This window comes from Nycticebus coucang, chromosome 3 (assembly GCF_027406575.1).
Source record: "Nycticebus coucang isolate mNycCou1 chromosome 3, mNycCou1.pri, whole genome shotgun sequence".
Lineage (NCBI taxonomy): Eukaryota > Metazoa > Chordata > Mammalia > Primates > Lorisidae > Nycticebus > Nycticebus coucang.
The window spans coordinates 145,025,375-145,050,205 of NC_069782.1; the positions used below are offsets into that span (position 1 = coordinate 145,025,375).

Genomic DNA, 24,831 nt, shown 5'->3' on the forward strand with positions numbered 1-24,831 from the left:
CACTGTCACAAAAGATGAAAAGTTGAAATATTAAAACACCCCCAAAATAAAACATCTTGATAGAGTTCTCAAGAGTCACACAGGGAAGAAAGATTACAGGTAAATCTGAAAGGGGACGTTAAAATACATATATCTAGTGAGACGAAGAAGAAACAGAAGCCAAGAACATAGCTCAACCAAAAGAGCATGATTTTTAAAGAAATTCTCACTGAGCTTTTTTTTTTGTTTGTTTGTAGAGACAGAGTGTCACTGTACCGCCCTCGGTAGAGTGCCGGTGGCGTCACACGGTTCACAGCAACCTCCAGCTCTTGGGCTTACGCGATTCTCTTGCCTCAGCCTCCCGAGCAGCTGGGACTACAGGCGCCCGCCACAACGCCCGGCTATTTTTTTTTGTTGTTGCAGTTTGGCCGGGGCTGGGTTTGAACCCACCACCCTCGGTATATGGGGCCGGCGCCCTACTCACTGAGCCACAGGCGCAGCCGGCCCCATATGCTGAGGGTGGCGGGTTCAAACCCAGCCCCGGCCAAACTGCAACAAAAAAATAGCCGGGCGTTGTGGCGGGCGCCTGTAGTCCCAGCTGCTCGGGAGGCTGAGGCAAGAGAATCGCGTAAGCCCAGGAGTTAGAGGTTGCTGTGAGCTGTGTGATGCCACGGCACTCTACCCGGGGGCAGTACAGTGAGACTCTGTCTCTACAAACAAAAAAAAAAGAAATTCTCAAACTAAAATATGCAGGTGTTTAAATAAGTAACTCCATATACGTGCTCAATGAAACATAGAAGAATTACTGACTAGAAGGACGGCCCTGAGCACCAGACCCAGAATGTACATCAGAGAAATAGAGAAACGAAAAATATGGATCCAGAGTTATGAGAAATGGAAAAAAGAATAAGAAACTCTGATAGAAGTTCAAAAGAAAGAGAATTGAAAGAACAGAGAAATATTAGAAGAGATAATCGCAAAATTTTCCAGAACTAAACAAAAACACAAGTATTCACATGGGGAAAGAAATTAAATGAATGCCAAATAGGAGAAATTTAAAAAACAAAAAAATCATGCCTAAATAATGGTGAAATCAGAAAACAAAAATAAAAAAATCAGGAAAGCATCAAGTATTAGAAAGAAAGAAAACTAAGAAGATAGCTCAAATAAGCAATAGTTAGACATTAACAGACTTTGCATCAGCAACAACAGATGCCAGTTGGCAGTGAAATAATATTGTAAAAATGCTAAAAGAAAATGATTGCCAAACTGAAATATTATTATTAAAGGATGAAGAGTAAATAAAAACATTTTCAGATACAAAAATGTCTGAAACGCATAGCTGAAAAAGTTTGTATCCAAAATATACAAAGAACTTTTAAAACGTCACATAAGAAAACAACTCAATTGTTAAAATGGGGAAAGATCTAAACAAACATCTCACCAAAAAAGATACTCAGTGGCAAGTAAGCATATGAAAAGATGTTCAGCATCAGACATCATCAGGGAATTGCAAAGTAAAATAAAACAACCGTGAGACACAACTATACACCTATTATAGAATAGCTAAAATCCAAAACCCTAACACTCCCCGTGCGGATAGGGAGGCGGAGCACGGGGAACTCTAGTTCACAGTTAGTGGGAATGCAGAACAGTGCACACTTGGGAAAACGTTTTGGGCACTTTTTACAAAGCTAAACACAGACTTAAAATATGATCCTATAATCACACTATTAGGTATTTACCCAATCGAGTTGAAAACTCAGGTCCACACAGAGAAAAAAATGTTAGTTTAATTTACCACTCCCAAAACTGGAAGCAACGAATCCTTCCTTTACCCCTGTGGGCCATCCATACAATGTATCACAATTATTCAGCAACTGGAAGACGTGAATTGCCAAGCCACAAAAAGATGTAACTTTATGTGCACCGCTAAATGAAACAAACCAGTCTGCAAGGCTATATGATTCCAATCATATCACGTTCTAGAAAAGGCCAACGGACAGAGGCAGTAAAAAGATTAGAAGTTGCCAGCAGCTCAGAGGAAGTGGAAGGCTAAACAGGTGAAGCCCAGTGGATTCTGAAGGCAGGGAAACCAGTCCGTAGCTAAACAGGTGAAGCCCAGTGGATTCTGAAGGCAGGGAAACCAGTCCGTAGCTAAACAGGTGAAGCCCAGTGGATTCTGAAGGCAGGGAAACCAGTCCGTAGCTAAACAGGTGAAGCCCAGTGGATTCTGAAGGCAGGGAAACTAGTCCGTATAACCGTATAATACAGTAATGGGAGGTACTTGCCCTTATACATGTACATTTGTCAAAATACATAAACTGAATAACAAAAAGGGGGAAAGTTAATGTAAACTACAGACTTGGTTAATAATAATGTATCAGTATTGACTCACTTGTAACAAATACACCACATTAAAGCAAGATGGGAATAATAGGAGAAACTGTTGGGGCAAAGGGTATGTGGGAATGCTATCCAGTGGTCCCCAACCTTTTTGGCACCAGGGACCAGTTTCATGGAAGACTATTTCTCCATAGCCAGGGCAGGGCACGTGGAGATCTGACAAGAGGCAGCACTCTGGCAGGGACACTACAGGGAGCAGCTGTAAATACAGATGAAGCTCAGCTCACCCGTGACCCACCTCCTGCTCTATGAATTGGTTCCTAACAGGCCAGGGACCAGTCTGGGACCTGGTCTGCAAGCCCAGGAGTCAAAGATCACAGCTCTATACTATATTTTCAATTTTTCTATAGTTCTTAAACTGTTCTAAAAAAGACAGTCTTATAATTTGAAAAATGAAAAAAAAAAAAGCAATTACTATGCATATACCCTTTAGGAAACAACTCTGAAAAAATAAGCATCAGCAAAAAGGGACACTAAACTCGAAGGAATAAACAAAGAAATGGGTTAAATATGTTAGGAAACTGAAAGATTTGGTGACTACTTAAAAGCAAAAGCTAATTTTGAAGGTTTTAAAAATGAAGAAAATGTGTATCCCTGTGTACCGTGTGTGAATTATATCTCAATAAAACTGTTACCAAAAAAGTGTGCATGCCTCATAACCCAGTAGTTCTATTTCTAATTACAAGTTCTCCCAATATGTGCAGAGAGACCAGAGTAAGAATATTATGGCAACATCATTTGTAATTTCAAAAACAAGGAAATGATTGAAATAAATGCCCATCAGAAATGGAATATTGTTCATGGAAATATGTATAAGGCATAAAAAGAAAATAGGACGATAGCTCCATAAACGCTGAATGCCGGAGAGTCAGAGATGTGCAGATGAGCAAAGGGCGTTTCAAAGTCACCATGTCCAAAATGAATCTACGTCCACATAAAAATAGAATGCATCATCCCCACCACTGCCACCTTCCCCACCTCAGAAAATGGCACTATCGTTCACCCCAGGTAAATGACAGCATCAGAAATTCCCTAGATGTCATCCTTGGCTTCTCTCCCATTTTCACCCCATCCTCATCCTCCAGTATGTGCTGTGGGGTCCCCTGAATCTAACCACTTCTCAGCACCAACCCAAGTGCCAGCCTCCATGGGCTCAGGAGTTGAGGCTGTAACAGCCGTCGTTTTCTGCTGCTCTGTTTGCATGTCTACAGCCAAGAGATTCTTATAAAACATAAATAAGATCATGACTTTATCCTTTCGAACTTACAACAAAACCTGAAGTCCTTATTGTGGTCTCCTAGGCCCCGCAGCCACTTCTGGGCCCAGGCTGGCTCTCCCAGCCTCCACTGGCTCAGTCTCATTTCACTTGTCGTCTTCTTCCTTGGACCACCGGGCTCTTTCCACCTCTGAGTCTGGGCATTGGCTGGTCCCTCAATCTCACAGGCTTTTCAGCAGACTTCATAAGGCATGTGACGCTCATGTCACTGTGTCAAGTGTCTGACCACCTAAAATAGGACCCACCACCTGGCTCATCTTCTACCCTCCTCTACTTTTCTTCATCATATATTCATTATTGATTTATCATAATGAATGATTCCCCTTGGCAGAATGTGCATTCTTCCAGGGCAAAGACTTATTTTGGCTTATTCCACACTGTATCCCCAAAAATCTGGCCCAGAGAAGACACTCAGAAAATACTTGTGGAAGGAATCACACATTCAGTACTTGAAGTAGACTTCTTCTACTTTACCTACAATAGATAAAAAAGATAGGCAGTAATGGGTGATGAGTGCCATCACCCATGAGGTGTTTGCTGCAGTTCTCCTGACTTTTTGGATATCTGACCTGAGACCATAATCCTCACCCAAGTGGGGAGCCAGCCCAATGCGTGTTCTGTGGGGCAAGTCACATCCAACTCCCAGGCCTGAGCTGCCTCTACACCAGGCCAGGTTCCCCTCTAATCAGGGGGAAGAGGCGTGGCTGTTCCTTTCCCTGGAGCTTAAGGGGACATGAAGAGGATGTCCCCTCTGGGGAGGAGATACAGCTGCTTCACGATGACCTCAACTCTCCAACAGACTCCAACTCTCCAACAGGTACACAGACAATTCACCTCTGCAATCTCACCTTCTGAAGCTTAACCAAAAGGTCCCTCAAGCTCCTTCTGGTTCCAAAGTGCTAAAATTCATTGTTTCATACTGTCTTGAATCTGTTCTCTTTCCACAGTTGAAGGAAAATTAAAACAACCAAAAGCAACTTGCTTCTGAGCCATGGAGCTCACAAAACATTTTGCATGTGTCATCTCCTGTGAGCCTGCCAACAAGTCTATGAAGTACCCAGACCCCACGCAGACGTGAATACAACCCTCACTTCACAGTTGAGGAAACTGAGGCTGGGAGGGTAAAGGGGCCAGCCTACGAGAATGGGGTTCTTTCTGAAAATCAAGTGAGTTAAATCTCTAACATACCAGCAATTGGGCTCTGGGGCCTCTTGTCCCCAGCTGGGTATAGTTGGTCCTTCTCAAATGTGACAATGACGACAGCAGGCTGAGAAAATCATGCAGGCCCCACAGATCCTGCCACGGTGCATTCTGAGGTTTAGGCACCCAGGCTGAGTCTGCAGGCCTCTGCCAAGGCTGCCACAGGGCCCGCCCTCTTCCACCAATTCTTAATCAGCTTGAGATGATGTGTCCCATCTCACTTCACACTGGCCTCTCTGGATGAGCCTTCATACCACGCAACCCTGGGCCTTCCCTCCCCATCCCGTTCTTCCCACCCTGACCAAGTCTGAGCACCTTGCACTCCATGCTACTCCCTGACAGCACTTTTACTCTTAGAAATTTCTAGGTACTGTGGCTGTCTCCCCACACCCTCCACTCGAGCCCCACGAGGGCAGGAGCTCATCTGATTTCATCATTCCATCACCAAGTACAGAGTTTGAGATGATGAGGCAGGTGTGTCAGGCTGAGGGCCTCTGGCCCATCTGTGAGTGAGCAGGAGGGAAGAGGGTGGAGCTTCTTGGCAATGCCACTCCCCTGGAGAGGACACCTCCAAGGCCAAGGGCACAACCAAGAGCTGGGGGTCAAGAAGGTATGTTCTTGGTGCCAGCATTTGCCAAAAACCTGCCCCCCCACCGCGGACTTCTTATAAACCCTAAGAGCTAACAAATTCTCTTTATCATCCATGGCTATTTGAGGAGAGTTTTCTGACACTCAAAAACAGACAGAATCCTGACAGACACACTTCCCTGGCGAGATTGCCGGCCCCTCACGGCATGCTTTGTACAATTCTGTCTTGCTTCCCCTAAGGGCTGGGCACCAAACAGGCAGTTAATAATTGCTTCTCTGTGACCTGGCTCCCACTTACTGTATATTCAACAAACATCTACTCAATGCTGTAGCACCCGTTGATCCCTTAACCAGTCTGGTCTTTAATTCTGTCACCCATCTATCAAGTAAGGACTTGGTGACACAAAAGACTCTTTCAACATCAGTATTCTGCAGCTGTCTTTCTTTGTGTAAGCTTTTTTAAAAAATGAGACAAATTATAGAAAAAGTGCACCCAGCACTAAAAGAGAACTATCATTTAAGATTTATATTTTCAAAGTGTGCATCTAAAGGTGGGGCAGAGCAAAGCTAGCCCCACCAAGTCCTACCCAAACACAAATCTCCAGTTCAAAAAGCTGTTTTGCTTGTATCTCAGAATTCTAGAACAGTGAAATGCCACCACGGATGTTTTTCTGGATAAGGTACAGGAGCCCCAGCCTCCAAAAGTTAGTGCCATGGGCCTAAGGTCTCCTGATGTCCCCAGGACCCTGGGGGACTCCTAGGCATAGCTCCCTCCTAAGCCCTGGTGGCAACCTGGCCCCCACTTCACTGTCAGCCCTGCCCAGGATGGCAGAAGAAGATTACTGCTGACCAAGAGGGACCAGGCTCTGACCACACTGGCTCCCGTTTCTGTACCAGATGTGGCCTGTCCTGGAGCCTTGGAGCTCCGCTAACAGTGCCCTTCAGCTGGTGCTCAGAAGGGATAGCTTCCCCTTGTTGTTAGGTCTCAGCGCCTCAAGGAAGTCCCTTCTGACGTTCCTGTGAGCCAGGCTCCCCTCGCCCCTCTGTTTGCTGTCATACTGGTCTGTTTTCTTCTTCAGAATACTAACTATAATTACAAAAATACCCTTATTTTAACTCAATATGTCCTGCATACCAGACTATAAGCTTCCGGAGTTCTTCTCCCAATTGGCAACTAAGGCATGGAGGGGCTGCTTTGTTTTGCAGCCAAGCCAACCAGGGGCCTCAGCTGTCCTGTCTGTGCCAATGTCCCCAGGACCTAGCACAATGCCTCACCCACAAAATATCAACTTGCTAAATATTTGTTGATAGACTGAAGAAGCCTTCCAAGGACCCTTGACACAGTACCAGACAGCACATGGCAGGTCAGACCTGAGAGTTCTCAAGGAAACCATCCAGTTGCTGCACAACAACTTTCAACCAAGACAGCACATCTGGGCTCCTGCAGGGGTCTGGGGGGAGCTATGAGAACACCATACATGCCCCTCACAGGACAAGGACTGTGTACTGCTGCCAGGTTAACCACAGGGATGCCCAAACCCTCTGCTTTGCCAGAGAGAAAGAGAAAGGCCTACAAAAGAAAGTAACTACCTGTAGTCCCAGCTACTTGGGAGGCTGAGGCAAGAGATTCACTTGAGCCCAAGAGTTAGAGGTTGCTGTGAGCTGTGACACTAAGGAACTCTCCTGACGGTGATAAAGTGAGACTCTGTCTCAAATAAAGAAAAAACAAAGAAAGATAGAAAGTAACTTATTTAAGTTAGATACTTTAGAGACTTTAACTCTGGTACTTGACACGTACAAAGAACTTTTTCAAGTCCAATGCCAGCCCTCCAAGCATTTAAAACGCTCTGCCAACAGAGTTTCTTTACTCGTGGAGGTTGGTGGGGAGGCCAAATCTGCCAATGGCAACATCCCACAATCACAAGCAGAAGCCTCCATCAGGGCTTAGAAAGCAAAAGTGCCGATGTTACTTGGATGGTGTGGCCGAGGGCTTCTGAGGGAAACAGGATGCAGAAATGAGATTGAAATGGGAGCAGACGCAAGAATGGACAGGCTGGGAGGCAGGGAGGAGCCTGCCGTGCCATCATTCCCCTGTTGTAGAAAGCAGCCCAGAGGACACAGACAACAGTAGGCCTTTTTTTTTTTTTTTAACAATTACCAAATATAAAACACTGAGTATAAATTTTTCTATTTTAGGGTTTTCTAAACAACATTTAACTCCGTGAGTGTTTTACATCTAGGGTAAATATTTTCTGAGCATTTCCGGCCTTCGTCAGAGTGCTTATCTAAAAAGCTATTTCATTCTGATCTTAATGGGAAAATTCCACATTCAACTCAGGCTACTTATCCTGCCCATGAACCCACGAGCGCTTGCCTTCCCTCAGTCTCCGAGGCTCGCCCACAATCTCAGCAGCAGGCCGGAGCAGCATAGAGCCATTTCTCAAAGGCTATTTCTACCTGTGTCAACTACACTTTCTCTTAATAAAGGGTGAGGACGTGGAGGACCACGTCAACGGCTGCCCCTATGCTCAGAGTGCAATGGCGTCAGCTCTGCCAAGCTGCAGGAACATTTGGGGGAATTTAGTAACCGTAAAGCTGGGCTGCAGATGATAACAACTGAGGTACACAATTGGCAACTAAGGCATGGAGGGGCTGCTTTGCTTTGCAGCCAAGCCAAATGACCAACTGTCACACATCTCAGGATGGCAAGCACAGATGCACTGAGAGGTTCCCAGAGGGCGGCTGCACGCGTCACCACGTCCATACTAGACAACCAGACGCACAAGCACAGGAGCACCTGCCCTCCCCAGTGCGGCTGTCTTGAGGCAGACAAGCCAGTTCTTTTCTAGTTGGAGCTTCTATCACTGTGAGCACTGGGGGATACACATCAACACACCGTCTCACAACACAGATCATCCTGACTCTATACAGCAGACTATATGTACATCTCACACATCACGAAACTGAGGGCTCAAACAAGGAAGTCAGGATGCAAACCCAGAGCTAGGACTCTAAATACGCATCCATTCCCCTATAGCTCTGCTCCCTCCAAAACTGAAGCTATCTCCCTAAGACCCTAACGTGGCTCCTTCTCGTCCCCCAGGTTTCAGAGGGAAGGCAGAGAAGGCAAGTTCGACATGGAACATATTGAGTTACGACCGAGGTATCTTAGTAGAACTACCCAGCAAGCAGCTGGGCACATACATTCTCAATGCAGGCTCTTCAAAAGAAGAGTTCAGAGACTTCAGGGAACACATCAGTCAATTCCCAGGGAACCACTGAACCCCAGACAGGAAACAATGACCAGAGCAAAGACTCTACAGAAACTACAGGGCTGCAGGTGATAAGGAACCCAATTGGAAGCAAAGGCCACGGAGGAGTCTGCAGTCTGCCCAGCCAGCCATGGCAGGCACTAGACAGACTACATCAAGGTCAAGGACACAGAAGCATCCATGAAAACCTCTGGCCAAGACCAGAACCTTCGTCCTAAGCATCTCTAAAAATAGAAAAGATGTAATTTTTCTCTATTCACATACAGAATGATACTTAGACCAGAAGTAGCTGACAACCCATCTTGCACCTAGCTGCTTTGGTTCTTGGCTGAACAATCAAAGAGGCAACAGTGGGATAGCATGCAAAAGGCAAGGCTGTGGGGGGCTGGATGGACTTGGCTTAAATTCAGGATCTGCCACCAATTAGCTGTGGAACCTTAGGTAGGTCACTCGACTTCTCCAAGTTTAGCTTTCCTGTTAAGTAAAATGTAAATAATGCTTCCCATCCCCACTCTAGGCTAAAACTCAGATTAAATGGAATAGCTTATGAAAGCATCTTATACCCTCCTGTTGGGCACCCAGCAGAGATGTCAAAATGAATGTCTTCTCACAATTGCTCTTGGCCAACCCCAGCCAGCTCTGACTCTGACCTTGGGGCTGGGACTTGAGTCAGAGGCATCTCACAAAACGTCCCTGGGGAACCAGCACAGCTACACCTTCAAACCTAAAGAGAATTTCCACAGAAATCTCGATCCTTGCTGGCAGTGCCTATTTTCCTAAGGAGGTATCTTGTCACAGGAAGGGTATCCCAGAGTCAGATCCTTAGCAAATGTCCTCATGACCAACTAGCCAGCATTCAAAAAAGGCAGCTGCTGACCAAAGCCTGCAGGCAGTCATTCCCAGGCAATGCTCTCTAAGACAGGATTCTAGAGGGACCTCAGACCCAGACACACAGACTGATATAAATGGGTGGGACTCAAGAATTCTGACCCTCACATGACCCTGTGCACCAGATAGTAGCAGTAAGTTCACTTTCTCTGCAGATTGACAAAGCCACCAACAGCTGGAGAATGTCAAAAAACAGGACTGCTCGGGTCTAAGTTACCCCTCCTCCAGCAGGAGAGGAAAGAAAACACATTTCTGGGTCTCTGCTTCTTTATATTTTGCTTATGAGGAACAAACGTCGACAAGATATAGGATCCACTGCTCTGTCTGCCACCAAAATGCACGGAACATAATTTCGTAGGGAGCTACACCAGCTTAATTGTGATGCATTAAGTATTATGTTCATTGTTTCTGAAACTGGGTAGAAATGAATAATTTATTTCAGACAAAGGAAACTCTTGAATATGAAATGCCTCATCTTTTAAAATTACAATTTGGAAGGCAAGAATAAAAAAAATACCCATAGCCAGTGAACCTTATACTGCTAATAGAAAACAATGCTTCAACTGTTTCTACTTTGTTTGCAAACACTGCATTTTTTTTAAACATTCTTAAGAACCATCAGACAAAACCCACTAGGTTTTCACCATCCTCACATTTGCTCAACACAGAGTCAGCATACCCAATATTAATTTTCTGTGTGGGCTGGGTAAAAGTTCTCCCACTGTTGTGTGTTACCTCACCTGGAATCTACACCCTATATCCCTGCAGTCCCTGCCATCTCCTGCCATCTCCTTTCTTTGGGCATCCTAGTTCTCTTCCTCCCTGTTTCTCCTCTCTCTCCACCCTCTCTCACTCTGCCCTGAGCTTTCTGGTTCACCACCGTCTCCCCGCAGCTCACACAATGCCTGGCACACAGTCCATTCTCAAAGGATTGTGAGCCGCTGCTATTTTTAAGAGTTGATATTTTCGACTGAATCAAATTGGTGGTAGTCATTTCAGGTATGCCTATTGGTGGTTCTTGTCTTTTTCTTTTCTGAGCAGAGGATGTCTGCCTCCACTCAGATAATCTACTATTCCTGTGTCATTCTAATACATCAGGGGGAAAAGGAAGAAGTTCAAATACATATAAAAGGAAGACACTGGCAGTCACCTGTCCACCCACTGTTTCCTGAGCAGTTCAGGAGTCCCGAGACTCACTAAATATTCTGCGTTACCTCAGCAACCCTGTGAACTGGATACCGTCATTACCCCCATCTACAGACAGAGGACCTGGAACGTTGTTAAGTAACTATTTCCACCGCCCCACTGCTACTAAGTGTGGCAGCGTGGAATTCATATCTGGGTGTGCTTAACTCTCCTCAGACTTTTGTTCTTTACCACTGAGCTCTTTTCCATGTTGTATAATCTCCAAGGGTCACAGGGTCCTCATTCCCTGCCCTCCTCCATCTCTGCCCCAATCTCTGGAACGAACACTAGAGCCTAACCCAGGAAAGCGCTTGGTGCTTCCTCCCAGGGGTCACCAGGAACCATGGAAAGGGGAAGCACCTCCTCTCCCTGCCCGCCCCCTCAAAACTATGAACACACCACGGACCCAAGGAAGACGCACAGAGAGGCTGGGAAGCAGCTTAGGAAAAGGCTCCTGGAGCTGCGGTAAGCACTGGCTGCGAGCCCACTGTCGCCCTCCCTCCTCAGCCTTCCTCCAGGGCGCTGGTGTGCCCTGGGGTGAGGGGGCATTGCTTTCAATTAAGACAACTTAATTTACAACCTCTGAGTTTTTATTCAGATGTTCTCTTGCGAAATGTTCTGAATCAAGTTGAGAATTTGGCACAGAAAACAGCCAAGAGAGACAGAAGACAGACGGGAAAGCCAGAAAAAGAAAAGAGTAAACTGAAAATAAATGAAAGAACAAGCCAATACGCTGAGTCCTCCCAACAGGCACTACTGTCAGGGTCCAAGAAAGGCGAGGCAGCGCCATCTGTTCCAGGCAGGAGGACAGTGCTGGCTGGGAAGCCAAGCCCTCTCACATCTGAGCCACTCACTGTCCCCAAGTGAGAGAATAAAAGCCCACCCTGAACCCAGGAGAGAGGACAGTGATGGGGTTAAGGCCCCACAGAAAGGCAGGTGGGAACCCACTCCTGTAGGGAGTCCAGAATGTCCCATCCCAAGTGCCCCCCTGGGGAGGCCTTCTTCACCAGTCACATCACTCTGTGTCCATAGGGCCCCACTGAACAACTTCCAGGGCCCCTCCTTCTCCTACCACAAGCCCAAATGCCTTCTACTGTCCAAGGCCCTTTGTGACTTGGTCCCAGACAACGTGGCTTCCTGCATTTATTCCTGCTAGCACCTGTCCACTCTCCTGTCATTCTGCTCCCCAAGTGCCCTCATCCACCTTCCCAGGACTACCCAGGGGGGCCCAGGGAGACTTACTGACACCTGCTCCTCTGCCCACCCTGCCCTGGGCACCTAAATGGTGGGATCTGTGTACTCTGTTTTGTGTTCTGGAGCCAGCCTCATGAATCTTTTCTCCCCAAGAGAAGGTAAGTCTGAAAGGGAAGAGCTTGAACTTGACCCACATCTGCTCTGTCTCCACCAGGGGCTGAGGCCCCATAGTTCAGTGCTCCTGGCCTCATTGTTTGCTTCCCCAGAAGGTACCTGCTATGATGAGGGGTTACTCACTGACAACTGACAAGAAGGCCTTATGTCCTTCTCCAGTCTAGAGCATCTAAAGCCCCTCTGTGTGCTTTTATAACACAAAACTGTGTTAACTTGAACTGTCTGCAACTTCTGCTATTCTACAATGTTGACCTACTAAAATGGCAATTTCATATGATTCAATCTGAAAATTCCAGCAATGCTAAGGTGAATCGGCCATCCTGTTTCCCAGTTCTACTATGACAAAGGCCAAGCCCCTAAGTGTGGCAAAACCACCTCTCTACTTAGCTCTTTCTCCACCATGTCTCAAACCTGAAGCCCCAACCACAGCAAATAGCCTATTAGCACCTTACTACCCACACTGTTGCCTCTGCTTGGAATGCTCTACTTACCAAACTCCTATCCATTCCACAAAACCCAATTCAAAAGGCCCATTCAGTAAGCCTTCTCTAAACTACAACTCAATCTAGTCAGTTACTCCCTCCTTAAGGGTCACAAAAGCCCATGTGAGTTTTGTATAGAGATCTATTCACTCATCATAATTAATGTTGTTTATCCCTAAAACAAACAAAAAAAGGGAATTCTTAAGGGACTATTCCTGCTTACCTCTGAAGCACCTAGATCTCTCATTTTGCTTATAGTAAGTTCTCAGTAAATATGTGACGGACAAACTCTAGAAGAATGAAATTCTACTACACTGAAAAACTGAAAACTGATAAGGATCACAGAAAGTGACCACTTCTTCATTCCAAAAAAAATAAATATATCATTGATACAAAATATATATAATATGTAATATTTTATGTATTAAACATATTAATATATCACTCAGGGAAAAAATGTCAATCCCTGCCTATAATCCTAACACTCTGGAAGGCCAAGGGTGGGGCGGATTGCCTGAGTTCACAGGTTTGAGACCAGCCTGAGCAAGAGCAAGACCCCATCTCTAAAAATTAGCCGAGCATTGTGCCTGGCACCTGTAGTCCCAGCTACTTGGGAGGCTGAGGCAGGAGAATTGCTTGAACCTAAAGAGTTTGAGGTTGCTGTGAGCTATGACACCATGGCACTCTACCAAAAGTGACAAAGTCAGACTCGGTCTCAAAAAAAAAAAAAAAATGTCAATCCTTCCTGCAATGTGTGCTCTTAACCTTCATGAGATAGTTTATCTGTTATATATGTGCAAAAGGACACTACAGCATGCCTTCTGGAGCCAGATTCCTGGTGAGAATGCTGGCTTTACCACTTCTTAGGTGTGTGCCTTCAGAGAGGCCTCCTACATGGGCCTCAATTTTCCTATCCACCAAGTGGGGCCAAGAGTACCTCTACTAAACAAGGACTAAACAAGCTATTGAATATCAAGCACCTAGCTCATGGCCTTTCACAGATGTTTGCTGTCATTATTTTTACTTCTCCTTAGGTATCCTGGGAATGACAATCATTTCCAGTTGGCATATGTTTAGAGTTTCAGCCTCGTCCACTCCTTTTCCCACCTAATGCCACTTGCCATTCTTAAGCTTAGGAGAATATAGCAGTTCCACTGGGGACTCTTCGGAATTCAGGGATCTCCTGGCATCTTCTTCATCACGAGTTTATTCAAAACTCATAGTAACAGTGATCAATGAAACATTTCATAAACATGGGCTTTAAGAAACCTGCTAGCCTATTCCAACAAAGAATGCAATCGATACTTATTTTCATACATTATTAACCGTACACAAAACAATAATGTGCAAAGACGACAGAAATAATAGTCGGCCTGGTGCTTCTTAGACAATTCATGGGGACGTGAAGGACAGTGGTCCCAGCGTGGTGGAAGACAAATGAATAGCACATTAGGTCACCTTAAAGTGGGACTAAACCATGTACTCTTTTCTTTACCACTGTGTAATGCTATTTATATGACAACATGACAAAAAATGGCCCTAGGCATTCTGCTCCACTTTAGAAGCCTTCCATCTCACACGGAAATGAAAAAAGATACAATCCAGAAATTGCTTCTTTGGTTAATATTTCTGCAGTTCCGCAGGAATGGTTTTAATAGCATGCGTGTTCTGGATTTCGGCTGTCAATTAAGAACCCATCAGAATGCAGGGCTAAATATTAAAATAATAGGTACTGGTTTATATTTCAACTTTCAAGGCCCTTTGTCAAACAGTACTTTAAGCTGGAAGATGGAGGAGGAGAAGGTAGGAATTAAGAAGGGAAATGACAGACTACATACCTCCTTCTGCAAAAAGGATTCTGTGCTTAAAATTTCATCACATAACAAGAGAAAGAGCACATGTTTTGGAGTCATAGGAACCAAGATTTGAGTCTGAGCTGGTCCAGGTATTGGCTGTGTGGCCCTGAGAAAGTTCCTCAACCTCTCTAAGCCCAGTTTTTCTCCTCAGAAATCAGAGGGCACGGTATCTATCTTTTCCCATGATGAGGAACCAAAAGGAAGTACAGACCTTGAACAGGCAGCAGACACACAGCAGGGGCTCCCCCAGAAAGACTCCCCTCCCCACGCTCACTTCCCTCTAAAGCCACTGTAGGTTTGCAGAATATAGTTCTGGAGTGGGCAGAGTTCCAAAGGCAACTGTGGTTTGACCAAAAAATAGGCCATTTGACCAGATGATTAAAAGTCTGTCATATGCTAATGTTGGATAGGGCGGACCTGGGGCCAATTTAGTAAGAGTAAATTGCAATTGATTTTCGAAGAAATTGCTTGTTCTCTTGCCTTTCCTCAGCTGTGTGTCTCTCACACACAGCTGCCTTTGTCACAGCCAGGACCAACTGAAACACGTGTCAGGAAAGATCTTTTTGAGGCAAGATATTTGACAGTACCCGCACTTACACACAGTATAAATACATGCACACACGAGCAGACAGATCTCTATCTACGTCTGTGTGCGTGTGTATACATGTTTACATGGATATTTTAGAGGGCTCTCATATTTAGAAACAATTCTACCACCACAGCCATATCCTTCTGTATGTTCTGCAAATCCCTCTGTGGATCTGGAGAGCTATCCTGAGTCATTTTTATTTTTACAACAACCTACTATTTGAAGAAAGATCATAAAAGAACACACCCCTAAAATCTTCTCTCTATAGACCCAGCACTTCTGTCTATGCAAATCCTGGATTTGAAAAGAAAATGGTTAAAAGATCGCAGAAGATAAAAAATCCTAATAAGAAAGGTTAACAAGGGCTGCTTTCACCCCTAACTTCTGATTTGGTGATAAAGCCTCTTAGAACATTAATTAGAATGGAAAGGAAGATGAAAGAAATGCCCAGGGGACATAATAAATTAGCCCCTTATGCAAATTACCCATTCATTTTCATCACTGACCCAGCCAGTTGAGTCTCTAAATTACGGGAAGTGGTTACCTTCTTTAACAAAAATTCCAGATGAAAGATTAATTTTTTTTTAATCTGAGGACTGAGAGGGCTTAAAGCAACAAATATTTTCTCACTTTTTCCTTGTAGGCAACCCTAAAGGGGGCAAAAAAAAAAAAGAAAGAAAACAAAGGAAAATTAACATTCCAGCCTGTAGCTCCTGTCATAGAAACCTATTAATTAACCCTTGTTGCAAAACAATGAACAAATACGCCCTTAACTAAAGTCAGTGGCTGTGGCTCCCACCCTAACTGCCACCAAACAAAAGAAATGAAGTATGGTATCCTGCAGGGTGCCAGATCTGAACAGGTGAAAGCTCTCCTGAACTGAGGGAGGAAAACAGGAGACTGAAAGTTTTCAAATACAAATTTAAAAACAAACACACACCTAATTTTACTTGTCATCACTGTCCCAGACGATTTATGTCCTATTGTCCTATAAATTTATGAAACTCAGTTTTCTTATCAGTAAAATACGGGGATTGGCGTAGAACGACCTCCAAAAGTCCTACCGCATCTACAATCCAGTGATTTTATTTATCCCTTTGTAAAACAAAGACAGCACTCCCGATCATTTAATTTATTTAAACATAATCCTATGACATGCATTCTATCTGCTGAACTCACCCTCAACTTGATTTTCTCTTTTTTACTCTCATTCCCACCACCCCAGTCCCTATTTTCTCCATTTTTTTTTACTTTATCTTCTTTCATGTATGTAAATATTATATGATGCCTTGAATATATTCTATTTCAAAGTAAGGTAGCCATTGAATCAACCTTGCTCTATGAATGTCATTAATATGAAAGATATATAGGCCAAGATCACCAAGCTTCCTTGGTCATGAAGAAAATGCTAGAAAGAAAATCAGTAAGGCTTAGAATAATACAAGATTATTCAACACTTCAAGAAGGAAGGAAAAAATATTAAAGACTATCCCAGTCCACTGCCCTCATATAAAAGGAGGAGAGGACTCTGAGAAAGGGCACACCCTCACCCAAGGTCACCCAGTTAGTTGGGAATAAATGAAGCTAGAAGCACAACCCAGGTCCCCTGTCTCCTGGACCAGGACTTTTTTGACCAAACAAGGCCTAATTTGTTAACTACTCTTGAGAATTTGCTGCTGTGTCGCAGAGAACAAAAAATAAAAAGGACATTCCTTGGAAAGAACAAGCTTCGACAGCAGAAAAATTAAGAGATGGCAAAAAGAAATACTTCAGAGGACTAAGGAGAAGGAATGAGGACAGACATATTGGTATAAATAATTTGCACCTCGTAACAATCTTCAGTTCCTGCAATTACCTGTCACTCAGGGATGTTTTATCTCCCTTCTTCTGGTAACAGGACCTATAGTAAGTAACTCTATGCAAAATATTTAACTGTCCGTACCTTCACAGCCTTCACTGGAACACTCCAGCCTTCGCGCTAAGTATTTGGATACTAGAATGTCCTACTGCTTTATTCATGAACCTTCTTGAGGTTGACACATTGAATGCAATTAATCTAATCTTGCCTTTAGGAAGTGGTCGCTGAGACAGAAAGACACAAGTTCTTCAGGTAATCAAGCAGTCAACAGGAAAGAATATGTGTAAACTGTGACTTCATTTTTGCAAAAAAAAAAATATATGTATGGATGTCTGTATATATACACATACACAGATTCACACATAGGAAAAATCAGAAAAGACGCCTAGTAACATGTTCACAGTAAGACTCTCAGTGACTGAAATTTCTTTTCCTCTTTTTACCTGTTTGTAATTTCATATTGTTCTACAGGAAAAATGGATGGCTGAGGGGCAGGAGAGGGAGGGAATAAAAACCAAAAGTAGTGGTCTGTGAAAGCGAAATGTAAGTGTACTTAGCAGAGCCTTTGGAGACGGAAGCCTCTCCCAGGTTTAAGGCATGCCTGTCTCAGGGAGCAGTAATTCTTGCTGCAATGAGGGTGTTCGAAAGAAGATTTATGGGGAGAGGGTGGAGGGATGGAATCAGCCAGCTGAGAAGGGGAGGCTGATCACAGAATCCTTAAGCACAGGAAGAGCTCCCACCTGGGGTGATCACCGGCTGCAACAAACTCACCCCCAACCTAGGAGCACAAGGACAGGACTCCAAAGGAGCTGGAGGGACTCAGAGCAGCAACATGGGAGACCTTCCCGTGGGGCAGTTAAGCCTCAAGCTGGGTTAGCAGGAGACAGCACTTTCCTTTAGGGCTTTTTAAACAGAGGACAGATTTTTCACAGCTTGTCCAAGGTGGTTTAAAAGCAACCTTCCCCAAGGCTCAGGTGTGCCACCCTTTCAACACATGGAATCATGATTCTGGGGTCAGGGAATACAGTCTGCTGAAAAGAGTCCCAGTCTTGGGGTCAGGAGCAAGCCAACAGCAGGCAGGGCTTTAGCGCAGCATTAAAAATGACCAAGATATACGAGGGCCAAGCTTGTTTCAGGCACCATACTGCGTATTTGATATACAGCACCTTTAATCCACAGGAACCTATAACGCAGTCATTATCATCATTCCATTTCACACCCAAGGAAGCTGAGCCACAGTGAGTTGAAACAAAATGAGTGGCAGAGCTGGTTTCATTCACCCAGGTAGCAGGGGCTTCAGAGCTCGAGTTCTTTCTCCAGCACATGTGAAGATATGGGGATCTGAAACTGCTCAGGACACTGGTAGAATAGCAGCTGGTCAACCTTCCTTGCCTATGACACAGGGTGTCTGGGGCGAGACAGCAAGTCAATGTAAAAGACTATGTAAAAGAGTCTGAAAGGAAGACTAGAGCCAGATCTTTCCTGTAGTCACCAAGGTGCTAAGATAAGACCTTGCAATGCCGAGGCCAAGTTGGACTGGGAAAACTAGACAGAGGGAGGTTGTGAAGAAGGCCCACGCAAAGATAAGACGGGGCATTCTGGGAATGGAAAGACAGCAGGTAATCTCAGCAGGACTTGGCAATGGGTCCAGCTGAAGGAGTGAGAATGGGAGAAGGGATGGAAGTGACCCTACAGTTCACAGTGTAGATGACAAAGCCAATATATAAGACAGGAGACCCAGGAAGACAGGGTACAAGGAGAAAAGGGGAGAGATGATGAAATCCAATTTGGACAGGCAGAGTTTGAAGTGACTGAGATACAACCAGATGGAGTTGTCCAGAACTCAGCTGGACATGCTGGGTCAGAGCTCAGGAGAGGCTGGAGAAGAGGGAAGGCTCCCAGTCATCAGATTAAGTGGCAGCTGAGGTCCCAGGAAGGGAGGCAGTTTGTCCAGAGAGTATACAGACAGAAAGAGGCCAACACTGACCTCCCCTACGGCACTGCCATGTCTTGGGAAAGGTTCCCCAGTCCTCAGTGTGATTCTGGCCTAATTGCTTCCCCTCTCTGACCTTCAAAAGTCTGTACAACAGAGCAAGGACCCTTCTTCCCTGACATTCAGCCACTCACAGTTGATGGGACACCTGCTCAGGACCAGAAAGGATGGTTGGTGCTGCACAGACATATGGCATAACAAGGAAGTCCCCAACTTTCCAGAGGGAAAGACAGACACGTAAGTCAGCCCTCTGGATTCACCGTGATTGACAGCTAACATGAAGGCAAGAGCAGAGTGCATCCTGAGGGAGTCCTGAGCGGAAGGGCTTGTCTGGGGGAATTCCAGCAAGGCCCCAGAGATGAAATTTGATCTTGGTATTGAAGAACTACCAGAAGATTTCCAAGCAAAGGCCAGGCCACATGCAAATGCACAGCAAAGTGAATGCACAGGAAATAGCCAGGGAATGGTCTGGCTCAGTGGTGGGAGGTGGTACATGGCTTCATGACGGGGGCAGGGCCTGGTTGTGTAGCGCCCCCACTGGCCTGCTACAGAGTTTACCACATGCCAGAGTAAGTACCAGGGAACTAATGGGGGTGCTCAAATACAGAAACACCACCATTGAAGAACTGAGTAGAAAGGAAAGGACCAGCACAGCCCCAGCAGCTGCTATTCACAAGCCTTTCTCTCTATCATGACTCAACAAGAAAGCAAATGATGTCATAAAGTTCATCTCTAACATGCAAAAAACAATTTTTTTAGAAAAAGCGTCTCATTATGTTGTCCAGGCTGGAGTGCAGTAGGTGCCATCATAGTGCACTACAGCCTCAAACTCGGCTCAAGCAATCCTCCACCTTCAGCCTCCTGACGAGATGGGACTATAGGCCTGCACCACCATGCTGAGTTCATGCAACATTTATAATAATATATTTTTAAAATAATGGCATTAATATAATAGTAGATTAAAGCAGATATGCTAAATGTAGTTAATAATTCATAGCATCATTCAGAAAAGGGGGCCAGGCTCAAAAGAGTCTAGGTGCATCTCATCCAGCAACAAACCATTTCCAATTAGTTGGGCACTAATGTCAAGACCTTAAGTCCTCCTGGGAAAGTCCCAGCCACTTCTAGAACTCAGAAGGGAAATGAGGACTGATCCAGAAGGCTGAGGCTTTGCCTTGTATGCAATACCATCAACTTTGATTCTGTTCAAGGAAGGCCCAGCATTGCTTGACTCTTCTCTACAAAATCCAGTCTCCCAATCAATAATTTTAAACCTTGGAGCCTGGTTTTTCCCTTGTTGCCGAAGAGGGGCTTATATCCTCCCTCTGATCCTCGATCAGGCTTTTCTTGGCACCCAATGTACTTTCAAAATTTCTCCCTGCTTTGCTCTCCCCCCTCCAGAGATTAAAAAACAAACAAACAAAAAAGCCAACAGGCTCATCATCATTTCAAATCACTATTTACTTCTCAATGTTTCCTGAACTTTCGTGAGGTAGAAAAGGGGAGACAGAACAGAGGTTAAAGAGCAGGAGTCGTGGCTGGGAGAGGCAGGCATTCAACACCACACAGCTGCGTCTGCCCTCAGAGCCGCTGGGGTTCGCACAGCTCCGCCCTCTTGTCTCCCACCACCCTCTCCCATGTTCCCTCTTCTACCCGACATCCTCCTGCCTGGCTCGCTTCTGCCTTTGTATACTCCTGCTCACGGCCTGACTCTTGATGTTCCAGACCCCTAAAAAACCACACTGCCAGCAACCCACAGGTACAAGGGCCCTTCAAGCCCATAAGATGCCTTAGGAGCCAAAGGCATCTTTTCCTATCACGTTTCCAAAAGAGGAAACCCTCCAGCCTCCCACTGCAAAGCTCACATGAGCTGACTTCTTGGTTTCCCTTCCACAGTTCAGGCATCAGAGCACAGACGAGTTTTTAGACTCTACCTTATTTTTGTTCCCTTCCTTGTTCGCACAGGCCACTGATAATACTTCAACATGGCCTTTTGTCTGGTTAGCAAGGAAACAGTGGCAAAGAGGGCAATGGGTCTGAGGAATCTAAAGAAAATGGAAAGGCAAGAAGGTCCCACGTGTCTTGTCCAGTATGAGGATTCACCCCACACTTTACGTTTGTGGATGGACGTACTCCATACGGTGAGCAGAGAAATCTAAATAGGGAAACTCTGATTGCTACTGTATCTGTAAAAAGCAGAGACCTTGTTGTCCTAGTTTCCTTAGACAGAGTTTCAAGGCAGAAAAGGTGTTCTAGAAACTGAGATTCAAACATGAAATAAGCAACATTTATTATCTTGCTTCTCCATCCTACAAAGGCCAAACTGGATAATATGCATTATTCAACAACTTAAAACCTCTCAAGACTCCATTTGGCTTCACTATCCCACTTAAGGAATACAGTCACTGTCAGAGGTCAAAGCTCATTAGTGCTGGAACCCAAAGTCAATGCCCTTGAGATATAAAATGGAGCTCTAGAAAAGCTTTCCCAGCTCTGGTTAATTCATTATGACTTCTGGGTTCTCGGCAGGATGGGTCTTACAAACTCAGATTCATATTTGCTATGAAAAGCAAATATGAGAGGGATCCAGTGAACGAGTGAAACCTGATCCATGCAGAAGAATTTCCCACACGCATAAAAGAAATTCAGACAAGCAAGTGGTATCTGAGAAGGACCACACCATTTTAGATGTGAAAATAATGGCAAGGATGGAAAGGTGAAGCAAAGGCATGGTGGGGGATGCTGGGTCCATGGGCTGTCACAGCTGGAGAGTATTTACTCTGATTACCAGACAGTGACTGAGAAAGGGGAAAGGAGTCTGTTAAAAATCCCAGGGCACATACTAATTCTGAAGTCAAAACCCAAACGGCCCTTCTTCCTTGCTTACTTCCTCACTTCTCAATGTCCATGGGGAGTAAAAGTCCCTGCAGGTGTCCATGGATCCCCTTCCAGGAATCAGTACAAAGACTAAGCAGGCAGCAGGCCAGAGGCACTACCCCTCATACGCAGGAGGAGGTCAGGTTGCCTTTGCTGCCCCATTGGCCACACACCATACCAGTACATCTCTCATCAACTACATGAGCTATTAGCCTACCTGATCTCAGGGAACAGACAGTATCGGGAGGAATTTAGACTGGAAATTATTGGCATTATTCAGGATGTTATATGAAATCTTCTAATACTCAACCTGTACCTTATTATCTTATCCCCAAACAGATGACACAAACACACACACTTACTTTTCCTCTGAAGAAAAAGACAGAATACTGTAGAAGAGGGCTTCTCAAGATTCACATACAAATGAAGCACCCAGCCTAGGGATCTCATTAAATGCATATTCCGATTCAGTAGTAAAATGAGATTCTGCCCTTCTTCCAAATTCTCAAGCTATGTCGATGCTGATGGTCTAAGAATCACACTCCAAGTAACAAGAGGTAGATTTACAAAAGCTTAGAAGCAAACAAATATGGGTTTAAATTCTCATTCTACCATTTAGGTATTTTGTGATCTTGGGCTGGTTTCCTAATTTTACCATGCCTCAATCTCCTTGTTTCTCAATTGGAAATAATAACACCTAAGAGGCACTTAACAGTGATTATATAAGTTAATGATACAATGCTGTTAACACAGTTCCTGGTATATAATAAGGGATTAATAAATGTCAGTTGCTGGCTGTCTTTAAGATTCATAAGGGTACAGATGATAATTGGCTCAATGCCAAAATCACAATATACCTAGAACATAGTAGGTGTTCAGTGGCTGTTTAGTGAATGAACGGATCTACACATAACACTCCCACATGGGCCTAGCACAGTGGCTCATGCCTATGATCCTAGTACTTCGGAAAGCCGAGGCAGGAACTCCCTTAAAGCTAGGAGTTTGAAACCATTCTGGGCAATGTGAAGACCCTGTCTCTACAAAAAATTAACAAAAAAATAATTAGCTAATAATAGTGGAATGTGCCTGCAGTCCCAGCTACTAGGAAGGATGAGGATCACTTGAGGGCAGGAGTTGAAGGCTGCATCAAGGTCTAAGGATGTCATTCCTGGACAACTGAGTGAGACATTGTCTCAAAAATACATATACACACACACACATGTAATATCAATATTTCCATACTCCCTTGATGCTATGGCTTTTCTCCAGGAACATATAAAACATTTATAACACCAGAACACTCTCACCAGTAACAAACCATCATCTCATAGAATTAAATTCAACACTAACCACCATGTTTAACCACCAAGAAACATACAATTTGTGGTTGCTATATATACTTAAGAAAACATCTTAACTGTAAATAAATAAAGATAACATCAGTCTGGAATCTGTATGTCATTTAGAGAAAGTATTGCCTTATTCATTATTTATGCACTGTCTGAATACAGATGTTATGAAAAACTTAAGTCTAAAACTAAGTTCATTTCCAAACCACACGTAGAAATGCAAAGAAAGACAAAACAAACCATGGGGGAGTAAGACTACATTTTAAAAGGCCGTCGGGACAGGAGTACATTCTCTTATAAACACACACACTTGCTCAAGAAAAAATAGCAACAGAAGAATTGTTAACAAATGATAGAGCTTAATCTTTTAAATCAAAGGCAGATTAGTGAATTCATCCAAAAATTTTCAATAGTCTAAGATTATCTTCAGGTGTCTTGTAAAGTATGTGGCATCATGTGAATAGATCCCATTTCCGGGGAGGCAGTGTGCAAGGTATACAGCAAGAAGAGACTACGATTGCCACCTACAGACAGAAGTGGCACTCCCTTCCTAGGATTTGGCCAATCATATTTCAATGTGAAAAAAAAATCCAACCAAGTCACCTCCCTCCTACCTCTTCCAAATCACCATAACATAGTACTTCATTTAGAACGACTTTCAAGTCATACAATCATCTCTAGGCATTCTGCCTCTTCATTATCATCATCCTATTTCTAATTTCCCAGAAACATTGTGCCATTCAACTATCTACTTATACACTACTTGAGAGCCAAAGAGAATGCAAGCCAAGAAATTCAAGCAGACAAAGGCATCAGAGTGGAAGTATAAATCTGCTTACCTGATATGAATGGGACCACCCGGAATATATCTGACAATCTGCTGTTAACTGGTTCATATGGGGAATCCTCCAGCAGATCATTTCCTAAGAACAATAGAAAGATCAGACTCAGATCTGAAAAACAGATATACTTCAAGCAGTTTTTCACTGCTGAGTCTGAATTCTAATTATGTTATGATTGTGTAACAAAAAGATGCTGAAACTTCCAAAGATTGCAAATGCATCTATTTGGCTATAGTTATTACTCTTCATTCCCTCGGTCTCTGTTGTCCTTGTTCTCCCCAGAGTGCCATGAAAACACAGGAGAACAACCCAGCCCGATCTTGCCAGAAAACTCTCCTACTCTTTGCAAAGGAATGAAATTAGAAAGAGCTGGTGACGTCACAAGGCCTGCTTGCCTCAAGGAGCCAATGGAAGAAAGGTGACCCAGACACCTTCCAAACATGGCATGCAGTCAGAAAGCAGGTACCCTGACTACTGAACAGTCCAGCTCTGAAATAGGTTTTCATTACTGGATTTGGAAGAAGTGGTAGCTGACAGGTCAAATCTGTATATTACAAATCCTCAGCTTGGGTCTCAGTGGAAAAGGAATGCACAGAATGTTTGTGTTAGATTTACAAACATGAGCCACCTCTGGCACAAAAAAAATCCCCATTGGAATGGATGGTTGTGACAAGTGAATCTTTCTCTCCCTGAGCTACTTCTGTGTTAACCAAGGTTGAACCACACCAGCTGGTTCAAGACTCACCTAATCTAAGATGACAAATGGTTTTTCACACATTTGCCTTTTATCAGGGTTGAGGGGGTAAAGATTACAGTGGATTCT

The 24,831-nt window shown here is 44.3% G+C and overlaps 1 protein-coding gene across 5 annotated transcripts in view; it reads right to left on the reverse strand.

The window, feature by feature from the left end:
• GFRA1 (GDNF family receptor alpha 1) overlaps nt 1–24,831 on the reverse strand; it is a 227,457-nt gene that overhangs the window by 199,125 nt on the left and 3,501 nt on the right. For all 5 annotated transcript variants that reach the window (XM_053583942.1, XM_053583944.1, XM_053583940.1 and 2 more), the window contains exon 4: nt 24,006–24,089. In XM_053583942.1, the coding sequence (XP_053439917.1) occupies nt 24,006–24,089 (84 nt within the window). The remainder of the gene's footprint in view (nt 1–24,005; nt 24,090–24,831) is intronic.